Source organism: Crocuta crocuta, unplaced genomic scaffold (assembly GCF_008692635.1).
Source record: "Crocuta crocuta isolate KB4526 unplaced genomic scaffold, BGI_CrCroc_1.0 scaffold675, whole genome shotgun sequence".
In the NCBI taxonomy this organism is placed as follows: Eukaryota; Metazoa; Chordata; class Mammalia; order Carnivora; family Hyaenidae; genus Crocuta; species Crocuta crocuta.
Window position 1 is genome coordinate 1,684,005 of NW_027528796.1, and position 16,270 is coordinate 1,700,274.

At 50.6% G+C, this 16,270-nt stretch overlaps 2 protein-coding genes and 1 long non-coding RNA gene across 6 annotated transcripts in view; 2 read left to right on the top strand and 1 right to left on the bottom strand.

The window, feature by feature from the left end:
* The window catches only part of SUMO3 (small ubiquitin like modifier 3), a 10,517-nt gene extending 6,846 nt beyond the window's left edge, over positions 1-3,671 (top strand). Inside the window, exons 4-5 of the mRNA XM_077755360.1 lie at positions 298-369; positions 2,332-3,671. Of these exons, the coding sequence (XP_077611486.1) occupies positions 298-369; positions 2,332-2,409 (150 nt within the window). The 3' untranslated portion in view covers positions 2,410-3,671. The remainder of the gene's footprint in view (positions 1-297; positions 370-2,331) is intronic.
* Positions 1-16,270, top strand: part of UBE2G2 (ubiquitin conjugating enzyme E2 G2) — a 38,837-nt gene that overhangs the window by 2,992 nt on the left and 19,575 nt on the right. Inside the window, exon 1 of one of the 4 annotated variants that reach the window (XM_077755413.1) lies at positions 5,776-5,890. The exons of 1 other annotated variant lie outside the window; for it this stretch is intronic. In XM_077755413.1, coding sequence (XP_077611539.1) covers positions 5,848-5,890 — 43 coding nt within the window. In that variant the 5' untranslated portion in view covers positions 5,776-5,847. Of the gene's footprint in view, positions 1-5,775; positions 5,891-8,340; positions 8,413-16,270 lie in introns of those variants that run through there. 2 more of the 4 variants (XM_077755414.1, XM_077755412.1) reach the window with 2 other exon arrangements.
* On the bottom strand, positions 4,701-5,678 carry LOC144224443 (uncharacterized). The gene is made up of 2 exons (XR_013333050.1): positions 5,327-5,678; positions 4,701-4,948 (listed from the first exon to the last, which is right to left on the bottom strand). It is a non-coding gene; the product is annotated as an uncharacterized LOC144224443 (long non-coding RNA).

A 16,270-nucleotide genomic window follows, 5' to 3' on the forward strand; every position in this document is an offset into this window, starting at 1 on the left:
CGCACGTGGTCCTTGACCACAGGCCTTGTTGTTACTGGATGGTTTGTGGTCGCTTCTCGAGGAATGGGGGTGGGGGTGGGGCCGGGCACCTGTGGTGCTGCCAGAGCAGTGGTGTCTGGAACTGTCCGTGCTGGGGCATCGCGTGAAAGAGACTGTAGGCCCGCTGGGAAGTTTTTATCATCGAGTGGATTGTAAATCTGTGTATACAGAATTCTGGTATTTTGAGGTAAGTATTTTATTTTTGGGAATTAATGTGTCATCTGGAAATATCTAATGATCAATGGATTTCCTTTTCAGGGCTTGTCAATGAGACAGATTAGATTCAGGTTTGACGGGCAGCCGATTAATGAAACAGACACCCCCGCGCAGGTACGAAAGCTCTGTGTGCGCGCTTGCTTTCTGGCCTGCTCCCCCTGGGAAGATCGTCTTGAAAGCTGCTGATGGTGCTCTTACAGAATACATTTCTTTTCTTAATGGTTTTAACTATTAGATTATTTAACGGATTTTTTAAAATCTATGTTTTTGAGATAGACAGACAGACACAGAGTGTGGGCGAGGGAGCGGCAGGGAGAGGGAGACACAGAATCTGAAGCAGCTCCAGGCTCTGAGCTGTCAGCACAGAGCCGGATGCTTGAACCCACGAACCGTGAAATCATGACCTGAGCCGAAGTCAGACGCTTAACCGACTGAGCCCCCCGGGCGCCCCTGAACTTTTTGGAGTTTTTAAAACGAGACACGTGCACTAGGTCACACATCATCCTCCTCGCCAGGGGATGGGGCGGGAGGACCGGGTGGCGAGCGGCCTCGTCCAGGTCACAGCCGAGGGTTGTGCGGACCCGCCCGGCACCTCCCCTGGACGCAGCCCCCCCGCTTCTAGTCAGGACACCAAACCTGCAGCCCAGTTACTGCCCTGATCCTGTGCCGTTTCTGTACCCGTGCACGAGGGCTGGGTGCCGGGGCAGGCGCAGCCGTCTTCCACAGCCACGCGCTTCCTCCTCCGTGTGGCCCCGCAGCCCCTTCTGGGCACAGTGCGTCACGCTGTGGCGAGGAGGCCCGGGCCCCGGGGTCAGCCGGACAGCCTTGCGCTCCAGGGCCACTGAGCCTCGCAGAGTCCCCGGCTTCTGCGTCTGTGAAGAGGCGACGGTGCCTGCTTTCTCCCCTCTACGCAGTCGTGGGAGCCGTGGGACTGGTTCGCGTGCGGGGACCGCGCAGCGAGGGGCTGTGTGTCTGCCTGCCCTGGGGGCTGTCACCCTGCTGGCACCGGGGTGCGGGAGGGGCTGGAGGCGGCCTTGCTGTCCCACCAGCCCGGCGCTCCTTCTCTACATTTCCGGGAAGCCCACTACTTCCAGCCACAGTGCCGCTGTTTGAAGTGGCAGAAGCTTCCCTTTGTTCAGAGAACGGCGGNCGAGGCGTGTGGCCCTGCGGGTCCCAGGACCCCATACCGCTCGTTAGAGGCATCTGATCGGAAAATGGTTTTGTGTGATATTCAGTAAAATTTTTATTTTATTTTATATTTTGTCAGAGGGGGAAAGAGAATCTTAAGCAGGCTCCATGCTCTTGGCCCAGAGCCTGACACGGGGCTTGATCCCACGACCCTGGGATTACATGACTTGAGCTGAAATCAAGAGTTGGACACTCTACTGACTGAGCCATCCAGGCGCCCTTCAGTAAAAATTTTGGACTCTTTTATTTATATAATTTTTTAATTTCTTAATTTTTTTTTTTCTGAGAGGGAGAGATAGCACAAGCAGGGGAGGGTCAGAGAGAGAGGGAGACACAGAATCTGAAACAGGCTCCAGGCTCTGAGCTGTCAGCACAGAACCCGACGCGGGGCTTGAACCCATGAACACGAGATCATGACCTGAGCAGAAGTCAGATGCTTAAGCGACTCAGCCACCCACGCGCCCCTACTCTTGTTTATTTTTTAATGAGACTCAGTTTTTTTTTTTTAAAGATTTTATTTACTTATTTTAAGTTATCTGTACACCCAACATGGGGCTCGAACTTACAGCCGAGGTCCAGAGCCTCCTGCTGGACTGACTGAGCCAGCCCAGTGCCCTGGAGACTTACTTTTTCTATCAGCGTCCTTAGCTTTGAATATTCTTGTGTGAGTTCTTCCTGGGAAGCGTGGGGGGTGGGCAGGGCTCACTGGAGGTCCGCCACCGAGCTTCTGTCCCCTGCCCGGGGCACACGGTGCGCGAGCCACACGAGCAGAGGCGGGGGGGCGGTGTTCTGCAGGGTGAGGAAGACAGTTCTGTTGAGCGTCTCCCGTTCTGTGACAGCGAGGAAACTAACGGCTGTCCCTCTCTCCCGCGCCCGGCGCCCCGCCAGCTGGAGATGGAAGACGAGGACACCATCGACGTGTTTCAGCAGCAGACGGGGGGCTCGCGCGGCAGCCGCTGCCGCTAAGGGCGCCACCTCCGCAGGGACCCCGTGTCTTCGTCCTCGCGTCCGCTGTCGAAGAGTGAGCAAGTGGCCATGCCGGTCACAAAGGAGTCTGCAGAGACCCGAGGACGGTCACCAAAGTCACTTTCCCTCCGACATTCGGCGAGGGCAACTCCGAACTCTGTGTGCAGGGCCACGGCTGAGACCCGGCCGGTCACACTTGTCTTTGCGTAAAACGAGTTGCAAGGTTTCTTTTGGTTTGTTTTTGCTTTCGGTTTTGTTTTCCCTCCCCAGAGCGTTCCCCAAACTGTGGTCTGCAGGTCCGCTCTTCGTCCCGATGGGGGCCTGAGCCCGGGTATCGATCCCCACCCCCCACCGCTTATTCCAGCCGAGAACCCCCGGCACCGGAGTGGGGGTGCTTCCGTTGGACAGGTTTTGGGGGCGATTTGGGATTGGGAGACAAACTTTCACTGTCTCGTTTAGGCACAGGTCTTTAAAATGCTAAATACTGCATTTCAGAATACGGTAAAGTTGAAGGGAAAATACTGGAATGCTTTTTTAAAAGGTAAAATGGAAGATAACCAGGTCCTTCAGAACTCGGCCCTGGGTCCCTGCTCCTCGAGAGACCCTGTGGGCAGGGCCTGGGGGCCGGGAGCCGTCGCCACCCACTGCCAGCTGCCCGCTGCCATGGTGCGGGCAAAGGTCGGTGCAGCAAAAACTGGCTTTTCCCCCAAATAGAGAAGAACGCAATCCCCACATGTCTCACCTGGTAGTAGTGTGGGGCTTCACGCTCCTCCTCGTGTTTGCTTCGGGTAATTATGGTGTGTGTAGAAGCGAGCAAGATTCAGTATTGCTGAATTTGCACTTAGATTTTTGCGTAAAAGACCTGCTTCCAGGTGCGTTACCAGTGACGCCGGTGCAAAGGTGACCCTGCGACGCCCTCCTGGACTCGGGCTGTGCTGCTTTCCAAACGGCCGTGGGGTTTACGCTTTAGTACGTGATTGTGCTTCTGTGACGTGTTGGGATCTGCACCGATTAAACTCTGATAGTTTTCTTCCCGTTGTTCTGTATGGACCCACGGCTGCCCTGTTCTAGTCATGGCGTGTGACCGTGACCGTCCTCTCTTGCTTGCCTGAAACCTTGCTGAAGATGTTCGCATTTCCTCGTGTTTCGCTGTTTGGGCGTGGGTGGGACGTCTGCTGGCTCTGTTGTGTTTATTCCCCGATTTGTACATTGTTTGTCGTCCTTTGCTACTGTAAACAGTAAATATAGTTTGGTACTCTGTCTCTTGGCTTGTCTTAAATACTGCATTTGGCCATTGGGGCCTGTGTACAAGTCCGTACCTGTGCGGACCACGCAGCGAGGCACTTTAAGGCTGTGTGTTGAAAACGGAGTATTCACCTGATGGCTGCCCTCTGCACCTTTGAGGCTAAGCCGCGCCAGTGGCATTTCCCTGCCGAGGGGGGACCCCCCCCCATTCCTCAGGAGCTCTCCCAGTCTGCAGCTGGACGGGCATCAGGACACTGTTCCTCTCTGGGGCAGCATGTGTAAAGAGAGGGCAGATTTTGGGGGCAGATGAACATGCACATTAGTCTGGGCTTCTCAGTGTTTTTGATGTTTGAATATAAGACTAGTTTGTGCTGTGAACAGCCTACTCACGATAGCATTGGACCAAATTTCTGTATGCCTTTACCCTAAAATACACATACTCGGGAGGTTTGTTTGCATTGTTTAATTTCATTCAGTTCAATAAATACTGCCACACCCGGGGACCGCCACCGCATCCGCAGACAAACCAAAGACTCCTTGGCCTCGTGGACGTGTTTTCTGGTCACAGGAGATAGGTAATAATAAACAAACCATTTATTATGCTAATAGATTACATAGTATGTTATATGGTAAATTCTACAGAATAGTGTGTAGGATGTAAACGCGGAGAAGAAAATTTGTTTTTTTTTAATACTTACTTTTGAGAGAGAGTGTGTGTGAGTGGGGGAGGGGGAGAGAGAGGGAGAGGGGGACAGAATCAGAAACAGGCTCCAGGCTCCGAGCTGTCCGCACAGAGCCCGATGCAGGGCTCGAACTCAAGAGCCATGAGATCATGACCTGAGCCGAAGTTGGACGCTTAACTAACTGAGCCATCCAGGCGCCCCTGAAAACTTGTTTTTTTAAAAAGTGTGCAGGTCTTTGCATGGGAGAGCCACAAAGGAGTCGATGTGTTTACTCTCTTTGGGGTCCGTGGGAGCCGGGTTCTAAGAAGCTTAGGTGGATCAGCAAGTCACAAGCCAACTGGGAACAGAGCCACCGAGACAGGATGAAAAAAAGGGCTATTTATCCCCATGCATGTTACACAGCTGAGCGGAGCCAGGGCACAAGGAGCCGGCAGGGTGGCTGGGTGCGCCGGTCTGAGCTACGGCGCCGCCGCCTCAGGGGGGCAGGTGGGCAGAGCAGGTCTTGCTACTTTGCCCCCTCAGGCCTCCCTGGGGCTCCTCTCTTCGCGGAGGCGGCGGTCTTGGGGTCCTGGGGGCCGTGCTGGCGCACCAGTCTTCTTCCAGCCTAAAGCCTGTTGGGGAGAAGTCAAAGGGGCATCAAATGCCTTCTTAATGGACCTTCTTGCTTTAACTGCGGTTGGGCCTGAAGGTCACCCTGAAATGGCCCTGTGCCACAGGGTGTATTTTGTTTTCATGTTTATTTTGAGAGTGAGTGGGAGGCGGGGGAGGAGCAGGGAATCTGAAGCAGGCTCTGCGCTCTCAGCGCTGATTCTGGATCCTGAGACGGAGCTCGAACCCATGAACCAAAAGACTGTGATCTGAGCCGAACTCCAGAGTCCCGGGCTTAGCCAACTCAGCCGCCCAGGCGCCCCCACGGTGCGTATTTTACCGGATGGGCAGGAGCCTCAAGTTTTATCCCCGTTCTCGTGGCCTCTTTAAAAAATACACACCGGGAATAAAACCGGCGCAGCCAGCAGTCCACCTGCCGCGAACCTGGTGCCACCGAGTGGTGGGGGCAGGGTGGAGGCTGCCGTCCTCCATCTCCGTCCCGTGTCCCGGTCCGGTCCCCGTGCTGGTCCGGCAAGCCCCCCAGGCCTCCATCCTCCATCCACACACCCCCCTTCAGTCCTCCATCTCCGTCGTCGGCCCCGGTCCTTAATCAGGCCTTCCCGCGGCACGAGCGGTATGATGTAACCCGCCTGGGCGTCCGCGGCTCCGGGGCCTCCCGGAAGACCCAGGCCCTACCGGGATCTGGACTGCCGGCCGCGGCGTTAACCCACAAACGGTCCGAGGCCCCGGCGGACGGCGNCGCCTGCGCCGCTTCCCATGGCAACCGCCCCACCGCGCACGCGCGCGCCGCGTCCCGGAAGGGTTTCCGGCCCCCCGCGTCGACCCGGAAGCAGCCCTGTGGTGGGCGGGAGAGACCTGCGCTCGGGAGGGGAGGCCGCGCAGCACAGCTGTCGCCGGGACGATGGCGGGGACGGCGCTCAAGAGGCTGATGGCCGAGTACAAACGTGAGTGTGGGGTGCGCGCCTCCAGTCTGGGGACCCGCTGCTCCCGCTCCCCCGTCCGTCCACCCCGCGTCCCGCGCGTCCCCNACGCCCGGAGCACGGAGTCATGCCCGCTGGTTCCGCGTGGACGCAGGGACGGGAGTTTGGTCCTGTGCCCACTGCCTGCTCTCCGGGTCACACGTGCACTTGGGAAGGGGACGCCGGGAGAGGGAGTCCGCACCGGCACTCCACGGGGTGGGAAGCGCGTGAACAGTTACACGCAGCCTTTGTTCCTGTTTCTGGTTCCTTAGTAATTTAGAGGAGCCCCTCCTCCCAGCCTTGCACGCGTGCCGCGGTGGGAGTGAGGAAACCCGAAACTGCCTACCGAGGAGTTAAAACCAGAAGTGTAGGAGGAAAAGCGCATTGTGATGCGTTCGGGGTGAAAGGTCAGATTCGGTTTTGTCTTTAACAAGGGAACAGCTTTTGAGCAGTGGCACCTGTCGCTCCTCGTAGGTGGTGGTCAGAAAGCCGCCTTAGTGCTTTCCTAGCCAGGACGTGTTCTAATGTTTGGGGAAAGCCAAGGGAGAGACGAAAGCCAGAGAACATTCCGTCTTCTGCCTTTTGACAGCATAATGCTCCGTTGGAAGAGTTGCCAGGAGAGGTCGTGGAGGGAAGGGACGCGCGGCCGGTGTTGTGAGCTGCCGGGGGAGACCAGGTGGTCCCCGCTTGCGGTTAAGAGAGGGTCCCTGCAGCCACGTCCGGGTTCAGCTGCCTCTGCCTGTCAGCCCTCCAGAGGCCTTGGCCTCTGCCCTTTGCCCCTCAGGGAAGATGAGTGCTTTTCAGGTTACTTGATCGATAGATGGCTCTTGATGTTGTTAGCTGCTGTTGTCATGGTGACATCGAGGGTGCTCTCGGAGGAAAGGTGAAACTAAACTAAAATAACGACTGTACTAAAAATGACTGGTAAATATGTGCGGAGCTCAGTCCCCTAACCGGGTTGGTGGCCCTGCGCGCGGAGGGTCCGTGTGCGGCCAGAGCACACCAGGGTGTGGCCCGCGTCGGCTCCTGAAGGACGCGTTTAAGCACCGCTCGCTGCCAGCGTCCTCTCCAGCAGGAGCGCCTTTGAGAGAAACTTCTGGGGGCAGAGTGGGAACAGAGGGTTGGGCGGGAGTGGGGGTCACCTGTGTGGGGCACCCGCCATTCCTGCCACCCTGTCTGTGCCCCCGTACGTGTCTTAGGCTGGTTAGCCCTGGCTCTAGACTGCGGGCTGGGGTCATTGTCTCCTTTCTGTAGGGAGGGAATGTGTTAAGCCTGTTGGGGGAATGAAGTTCAGGCTGCTGCTTCCATCCAGCCTCCCGCGTGGTTGAACTAGTGTTTCCAAAGGGGTTTGCGGTGGCAACAATTAGTTTTCCCTCCGCTGTACTTGTGGAAGCCTCCGTTCTGTCCACCGTGTTGTCAGCTGGCAGTAGTAATAAAACGCAAATAACACTTGACTTCCAAGGCTGCACCCCAGGTGTGTGTTGTATGTATTTTTATGTGTGAACGTGACATCTTGGAGTAAGTACGGAAGGCGGAGCCCCTGAGCTTGCTGGCCTTGGTCACTGGACACCAGTCTGGGCGCTGCTGGGAAGGCCCCCTGGAGGCGGCGGCTGCAGGTTACCCAATAGCTGACTTGCAGGTGGGGAGACGATCTCATATTATTGGGGTACGACCCATTCACCGCACGAGGCCCCAGAACAGAAGAGGCGGGAGGGGAGGTTCAGACATTCAGAGCGCGAGAAGGACCCCACCCGCCGGGGCTGGCTCCGAAGATGCAAGATGCGGGAGTGGCCGGGAACGGGGGGCGCGGGCGGCCCAAGAAGGGGAGACGGTCGCTGGCCGCCGCGGTTAGGACCCAGGGCTTCAGCCCACAGAGGTGGATTCTGCCCACAGCCTGAGTGAGTCTGGGCGGCACCCCGCCGTGACCCCTGCCCTGTGAGAGTCTAGAGCACCTGCCTCTTCTGACACACGGAAACTGTGAGGTCACTGGTGGGTGTGGTTTTAAGCCATTGAGTTTGTGGTGACTTGTCACGCCAGCGATAGAAGAGAATGCAGTGTGTAACCGAGGGGGCTCTGTGGCTGTTGTATCTTAGAAACATCGTAAAATTCCAGTTAGTGATTCTCAATCTTCTGCGAATTTGCATCTGGTGTGTCTTACCCCACTGTGAGGTGACACATTCATTGTAAAGGGGGACTTTGCAGAAACGACCTTTCTGTGAAATGGGATTTCAGCGGATTGGGATGGGGTTCAGGCATACTTTTTCATATTTAGGAACTGCAGAAATTTCAAGGTGGTGGAACCTTGGATATGATTCTGTGCAGCCCCTGGTTTTCCAGATTTTGTAGGAAATTGAGTAACAGAGGCAAAATGATGTGCCTAGCTCCTTACAGCCCGGAAAAAGGAGAACCAGAAAAAGAACCCAGTTATTTCAAACGGGTATCTTTGCTTGACGTTCTGTCTTCACCCATCACCTGGCCTCCTCGAGAAGGGTCAAAAATAGACACAGGTAAGGGCGCCTGGGTGGCTCAGTCGGTTAAGTGTCTGACTTCGGCTCAGGTCACGATTTTACAGTTTGTGAGTTCAAGCCCCGCGTCGGGCTCTGTGCTGACAGCTCAGCGCCTGGAGCGGTTTCGGATTCTGTGTCTCCCTCTCTCTCTCTCTGACCCTCCCCTGCTCACGCTGTGTCTGTCTCTCTCAGAAATAAACAAACATTAAAAAACAAAAGTAGACACAGGTATTGGGTTCTCGGGGTTTCCGTGACAAGGCTGAGTGGCGAGCAACACAGAAGTTTGCTCTGTCGCTGTTCTTGGGGCCGCGCGTCCCGACCCAGTGTGGGCAGGGCCGCGCTCTGCAGGCTCTAGGGAGGGTCCCTCTTGGCCCCTGGAGCTCCCGGGGGTTCCCGGCGATTTTTGCTGTTCCTGGGCTTGTGGCCGCGGAACCCACATCTCTGCCTGTCCACCTTCTGGAGGTGCCCGTCATTGGTTTAGGACGCTCCCCTATCCCGTGGGACCCCATTTTAACTGCATTACATCTGCAAAGCCCCCATTTGCAAACACGGTCACATTCAGAGATTCTGGGGGACGTTATTCAACCTAGTTCAGTGCCGAACAAGAACCTCAAACTTAACGTGTAAAAGTGACCTCCCGTCTTCCCGCACCGCTGCTGCTCCCACAGTCCCCGCGTGTCTGTCGGTGGCAGCCGCATTCTTCCCGTTTTTTGGGCTCAAAACCTTAGATTTACCCTTGATGATTCACTGTTTGTTTTAAAGTGTATTTCTTTATTTTGAGAGACAGAGCACAGACTGGGGAAGGGCCAGAGAGAGGGGGACGGAGAGGGTCTCAGACAGGCAGGCTCTGCGGCACAGAGCCCGATGCGATGCGGGGCTCCGCCTCACGGACCGACCAGGACCTCACAACCTGAGCCCAAGTGGGGAGTAGGGCACTCAACGCGCTGAGCCACCCAGGCGCCCCGTGTTTCACTTTTAAAGGAACAGCCTCTGGTTTTCTGACTGGTGCACGTTACATTTCTGCCAGCCGTGTGCTAAGGAGTTGCACGGGCCCCAGCCCCGTCCATGCCGGCTGTGCTGGGCTTCTACACTTTCAGCCGTGAGTGGTATGGCATCTCATTGTAGTTTCTAATTTAAAGACTTTCTAATCCTACCATTTTCTGTCCTTGGTTTTGAAATTGAATTTTTACATTAAGTTTATTTACACTAAGAAACAAACCAGGACAGTTCACTCCTCTCTCCCACCCTCACACTCTCTTGCCTCTGGCAGCCGCCAGTCTGTGCCTTTGTGTCTGGGAACTGATTTTCTTCATGTGTATATATTTTTTTATGTATCACCATTAAATACATATGATGTATATATTTTAACGTATATATATTTTTAACCTATATAACTGAATTTTTTTGGTTTGCTAGTATATATAAAAGTATGTTTACACTGTACGGTGATCCACTAAATGTGCAGCAACATTGTACATCCTCTGTTTCTCCTTCATATATTCTTGGCTGCTTTGTCAGTAAGTTGATTGACCGTGTATGCGTGGGCTTATTTCTGGGCTGTTCTGTTTCTTTAATCTGTGTGTCTGTTTTTATGCCATTTCTACGCCGTTTTAACCTCTACAGCTTTGCATCATACTCTGAAATCAGTGAGCATGATGCCTCCAGCTTTGCTGTTTCTCGGGTTTGGCTATGCTGGGTCTTTTATGGGTCCACCCAAATTTTAGGAGCGTTCTGTTTTTTTAAAAAATGTCGTTGGAATTTTGATAGGGATGGCATTGAATCTGTATATTGGTTTGTGTAGTATGGACATTTTAGTAATATTAATTCTTACAGTCCATGAGCATGGAGTATCTTTCCATTGGTGTCTTCAGTCTTTTGTTAATGTCTCGTCACTTTCAACATACAGGTCTTTCCTTGGTTAAATTTATTCTGGGTATTCTGTTTCTTTTTAAAGCAATTATAAAAGGGATTTTTTTTTTTTACGTTCTTTTTCTGATAGTTCACTATCAGTGTATATAGATGCAACAGATTTTTGTGTATTGGTTTTGTATCCTGCAACTTTATTGAATTTGTTTATTGTAACAATTTACTGATGCAGTGTTTAGGGTTTTTTATGTATAATATCTTGTCAGCTTCAGATAGTGACAGTTTTGCTTCTATTTTTTCTAATTTGGATGCCTTTTATTTCTTTTTCTTGCCTAATTGTTCAGGCAAGGATTTCAAATACAGTGTTGAATAAGAGTGGTGAGAATGGGTATTCTTGTCCTGTTTCTGATCTTAAAGGAAAACCTTTAAGCATTTCACTGTTGAGTATGGTGTTGGCTGTCGGTTTTTCATAGATGGCCTTTATTATGTTGACGTATGTTCTTTCTGTCCTCAACTTTGTTGAGAGTTTTTATCATACATGGATGTTGAATTTTGTCAAATGTTTTCTGCATCGATTGACGTCATATGGTTTTTATCCTTCATTTTGTTAATGCATTGTGTTACATTGACTGATTTGCAGATATTGAACCATTCTTGAATTCCTGGAATAAATCCCACTTGATCATGGTATAATCTTTTTAATACATTGTTAAATTAAGTTGCTAATATTTTGCTGAGGATTTTCACATCTGTGTTTACCAGGGAGATTGGCCTGTGATTTTCTTGTGGCAATCTTGTGGTTTTGATAATTGTGGTGATCTTGGTTTCATAAAATATCTGCCCCCCCCTTTTTTTTAAATTTTTGGAAGAGTTTGACAGGAACTGGTATTAGTTCTTCTTTGAACGTTTGGTAGAATTCACCAGTGAATTCGTCTGTTCCTGGACTTTTGTTTCTTGGGAGGTTTCTGATTATTGGTTCAATCTCCTTACTCTAGTAATCCGTTTGTTCAGATTTTCAGTTTCATCATGATTCACTCTTGGTAGATTGTATGTTCCTAAGAATTTATCCATTTCTTCTACGTTGTCCAATTTGTTGGCGTACAATTGTCTGTAGTAGTTTCTTATGATCCTTTGTATTTCTGTAGTGTCAGTTGTAATATCTCTTCTTTCATTTTTTTTTTTTTTTAAGTATGCTCCATGCTGGGCATGGAGTTCAGTGCAGGGCTTGAACTCATGACCCTGAGATCAAGACCTGAGCTGATATCAAGAGTTGGATGCTTAACTGATTGAGACACCCAGGCGCCCCATCATTTCTGATTTTTCTTTTTGAGTTTTCTCTATCCTGGTGAGTCTAGCTAAAGGTTTATTACTACTGTCTTTTCAAAGAACAGCTCTTAGTTTCATTGATCATTTCTATTGTCTTTTTAATCTATTTCATTTATTTCTGCTTTGTTTGTTATTTTTTTACTTATATTAACTCTGGGCTTTGTTTTTTCATTTTTTCCCCCGGTTTCATGAGTTATAAAATAAGGTTTATTTGAGATTTTTCCTGTTTCTTGACATGGGCATTTATCGCTATGAACTCTTCTCTTAGAACTGCTTTTGCTGCATCTCATAAATTTTGGTGTTACATTTCCTTTTTTTCTTTCTTTGGTCATAAGATATTTTTTTATTTCTCTTGATTTCTTCTTTGACCTGTTGGTTATTCAATAGCATGTTGTTTAATCTCCACATATTTGTGAATATTCCAGTTTTCTTGTAATTAATTTCTAGTTTCCTGTTACTATCAGAAGAGCTGCTTTATATGATTTCAGGCCTTTTAAGTTTGGTAAGACTGGTTTTGTGTCCTAACAGGTGATTTGTCCTGGAGAACGTTCCACTCGCACCTGAGAAGAATGCGTATTCTGCTTTTGGATGGAATGTTCTGTAAACATCTGTTAAGTCCATATGGTCTAATGTGTCATTTAAGGCCAGTGTCTTCTTACATTTTTGTATGTAAGTGGGGCATTAAAATCCCCTACTGTTGTATTGCTGTTTCTTCCATTAGGTCTGTTAGCATTTGCTCTGCATACTTAGGCGCTCCTGTGTTGTGTGCATGAATATTTACAAATGTATCTTACTGTTGGATTGACTCCTTCAGCATTATGTAGCGCTCTTCCTTGTCTCTTAGTACAGTTTTTGTTTTAAGTCTGTTTTGTCTGATACAAGTATAGCCGCTCCAGATTCCTTTTGGTTTCCATTTGCATGGAAAAACTTTTTTTTTTTTAAACTTCTTTCATTTTCAGTTTGTGTGTGTCCTTATATCTGAAGTGAGTCTCTTATAGGCAACATATAGAAGGGTCCTATAGTTTAATCCATTCAGCCACTTTGTGTCTTTTGATCGGAGAATTGAGTCCATTTACATTTAAAGTATTTATTGATAGGCATGTGTTTGTTGCCATTTTTGTTACTTGTTTTCTGACTGTTTTTGCAGTTTCTCTCTGCTCCTTTCTTTTCTGTTCTCCTTGTGGTTTGATGAGTTTCTTTAGAGGCACATTTATCTTCCTTTTCCTTTATCTTTTGTGTATTTGCTACAGGTTTGTGCTTTGTGGCCACCATGAGGCTTATATATAACGACCAATATCTGTAACAGTATTTTCAGTTGATAATAATTTAAGTTTGATCTCATTCTAAAGCTCAACACTGTTAACTCTCCCTTGACCACCCCGTATTTGATGTTTTTGATTCACACTTTACATTTTTTAATCTCTGTGTTCCTTTACTAGTTATTGTAACCATAGCTATTTTTACTACTTACGTTTAAAACCTTCATGCTAACGTTACAAGTGATCGACACACTACTTTTACTATATACTTACCTTATCAGTGAGATTTACTCTTTTATATGTGTTCTTGTGAACACCTTTCTTTTCAGCTTAGAGGAGCTCCTGTAGCATCCCTCACGAGGCCGTCAGTGGGGAGGAAGCCCTTAGCTTTTGTTCCTCTGCAAAGCACTTTATCTCTCCTTCCTTCTGAATGATAACTTTGCCGGGTAGAGAAGTCTTGGTTGGAGATTTCCGTTCAGCACTCTGAATATCTCGCGCCACTCCCGCTGGCCTGCAAAGTTTCTGCCGAAAAATCTGCTGATGGACGTAGGGGGGTTTCCGTGTACGTAACAACTTGTTTTTCTCTTGCTGCTTTTACGATTCTCTCCTGGTTTTTACCTTTTGGATGTAATTATAGTGTGTCTTGGTGTGGGTCTCTCCGGGCTTCTTGGATCTAGGTGCCTGTTTCCTTCCGCACATTAGGGAATCTTCACCCATTACTTCTTCAAGATTTGACCCTTTCTCTCTCTCCTCTTTCTGGAAGCCCCGTGATCCAAATATTAGTCTATTTGATGTTGTCTTACAAACTCCTATTTTCACTTCTGTTCATTCTTTTTGCGGCTCTGATTGACGGAGTCCAACTGACTTCAAGGTGCTGATCCTTTCTTCTGCTTCATCTGCTCTTTCAGTTCAGCTGCTCTGTTGTTCACTCTGTGATTTCTATTTGCTACGTTCTTTTATCTCCCATCTCTTTGTTGAAGTGTCCATTCTTCGTGTCCATCTGTTTTCTCCTGTTTGGTGAACATCTTCGTGACCGTTATTTTGAACTCCTTATCAGGTAAATTACTTCTTTCCGTTTCATGGAGATGTTTTCTCCCGTTTTATCTTGTTCTTTCCTGTGAAACTGACTCCTGTTTGTCCAGTTCACTGTACTCTCTTGAGCTCCGCTCTCCACAGCAGATGGAATACCCGCCTCTCCCAGGCTTGAAGGAGCGGCCTCATGGAGGAGATGACCTGTCATTCGGTCCCAGCCCAGCTCTCAGTTGTCACTGAAACCTTCGTGCTGTCCCAGCACCTGTTGTATTTTTAATACCTCCCCGCGGTGGAGGGTGTGCCAGGACTGTGGTCCCAGAGCAGAGGGTCTCAGCTCGTAGATTCAGGGTGACTGGAAGCCAGGCCCGCCAGCAGCAGCTTTGTAAGGTGTGCAAGTATGTTCCGTCCTGCAGGGCCATAAGCCTGAGCCCCACTGTCACCAGAGCCAGGTGCTCTGCAGGGTCCACAGTGTTTCACTGAAATCGGGACTCCAGATGAGTGAGTTCTTGTGTGGGCAGTGCCGGTGAGCTGGTGCAGGGCAGAGGGAGAGGGCCAAGGTGGCGCCCGCAGCTGTATTCTCCTGGAGAGCAGCTCTGGAGGCTGTGGAAGGCATGCCAGCCCGGAGCCTGCCTCTCAGGTTGAAGCTCCAGGACACACAGAGAAGCCTCCTTCACAGAAAGACTGGCCTGTGCAGTGCCCTGGGGTGGATAGGGTGTCCGAAACCATTTCTCTGATTGTCACAGTCCCAGTAGACCCAGGAATGCAGGGTCCCCTGGCCACCAGAACCAGACGTCAAGGGACATCTCCCCGGTGGCAGCTGCAGAAAGCGGGTGCCAGCAGTGTGTAAAACTCCCTTTTGGGAGACAGCGCGCGAAGGTAGTGGCTGCCATCTGGGGCCTCCGGAAAGGGTGCCTGCCGGTCAGTCCCAGGAGGCATACCTAATCAGCAGCACACCCCTTAGGCTGGGGTCCTAACGGTCAGGTAATAGCCCTCCTGCACAGAAAGAGCCAGCTCTTGCTTTCCCTGGGGGCGGTGGCCATTTAGTTAGAGTCCTGGGGGACCCGCAGCATGGGCCCAGCTGACCGCCAGAGTCAGGCGATGTGGAGACGTCCCTGGGCAGCAGTCGTAAGATTTGGGGCACCAGATCAGTATGCGTGCCTTCCTGCGTGACACTGATGATTACGGGTTCACGGGACCAGCAACTCTGGTTTTCCCGGCCTCCAGGGCCACGCGATGAGGAAGTGTCCCCTAGGTGACAGCCTCAGAAATCGGGGCACTCCCCTTCAGGGAGACGCTGCGTCCCAGAGCCCAGCGGAGGGAAAGGCCAAGATGGCACCGGTCCACAGGGACCGGTGTCCCGCCAGGCTCCTGATGTGTGTGTTAAATCGGATGCCTGCGCCCAGGCGGCCACGCTGATGCCCGCAGGTGCGCCTGCATAAGTCTGGGTGTGGTCCACGGGCTGGGCCCTGGGGAGGGCGAGCGAGTCCCCAAGTGCAAGCCCTCGAAGAGAGGGAAAGTCCCATGGGGTTTCAAAGTTAGATGTTCTGGAGGCTCATTTATGGAAGTGCTCATCTTAAAAGTTTGGGGTGCTGCTGTTCCAACCCTTTGCTCCTTAGGGAGAAGCTCTGAGGTTCAAGTTTTCTCCTGGCTGTGGGATGCTGCGTGGGGGTTATGACGAGATTGTGTCCCAGCCTCTGTCAGCCACTTCAGTGTGGTTTCCTTCTCGTTGGCTCCAAGTGCAGTCGTGACCCAGCCAGCTGGTAGTGTGCTTTGGGGAGCAGATCGTTCCGTTTGTAGCCGTAGATCCGAGTCCTTGGGAGGGGGTCCCACAGAGGGTCTCGCTGCCCCACCCTGTTCTCGTGTGGCTTGAATTTGTGTCTCCCGTGTGACTGGTGACATCAGGTGTCATTTTGTGTATTTATGTGGCATCATCAGTGTCCAGTCTTTTCCTGACTTTTAGTCGTATGTGTTGTTTTCTTATTAAGTTGTAGGAGTTTGTTCATTGGATATTTTGTAAATATTTTCCCTTAAACCATGGCTTGCCTTGTTTTAAAAATTGTGGTAGAGAAACTCGGTTTTATTTTCTTACCAGTTGTTTTTTTTTTAAAGCTTATTTACTTATTTTGAGAGAGAGAGAGAGGGACAGAGAGGGAGGAGAGTCCCAAGTGGACTCTGTACTGTCAGCCCAGAGCCTGTGGCGGCTACTTTTTAAGCCACTATTAAAATATGTTTTTAACAAAGTAATATTCTCGAGGGATCAGTGGCATAGTTTTTGCAGATTTCTCTGACACTAAGATTTCTTTTTGAAGTCGTTTGTGTCAGCAGCAGGCGTGAAGCTGTGTGTGTTGGAATAAAACGAGCGTCTCCCGTTACCG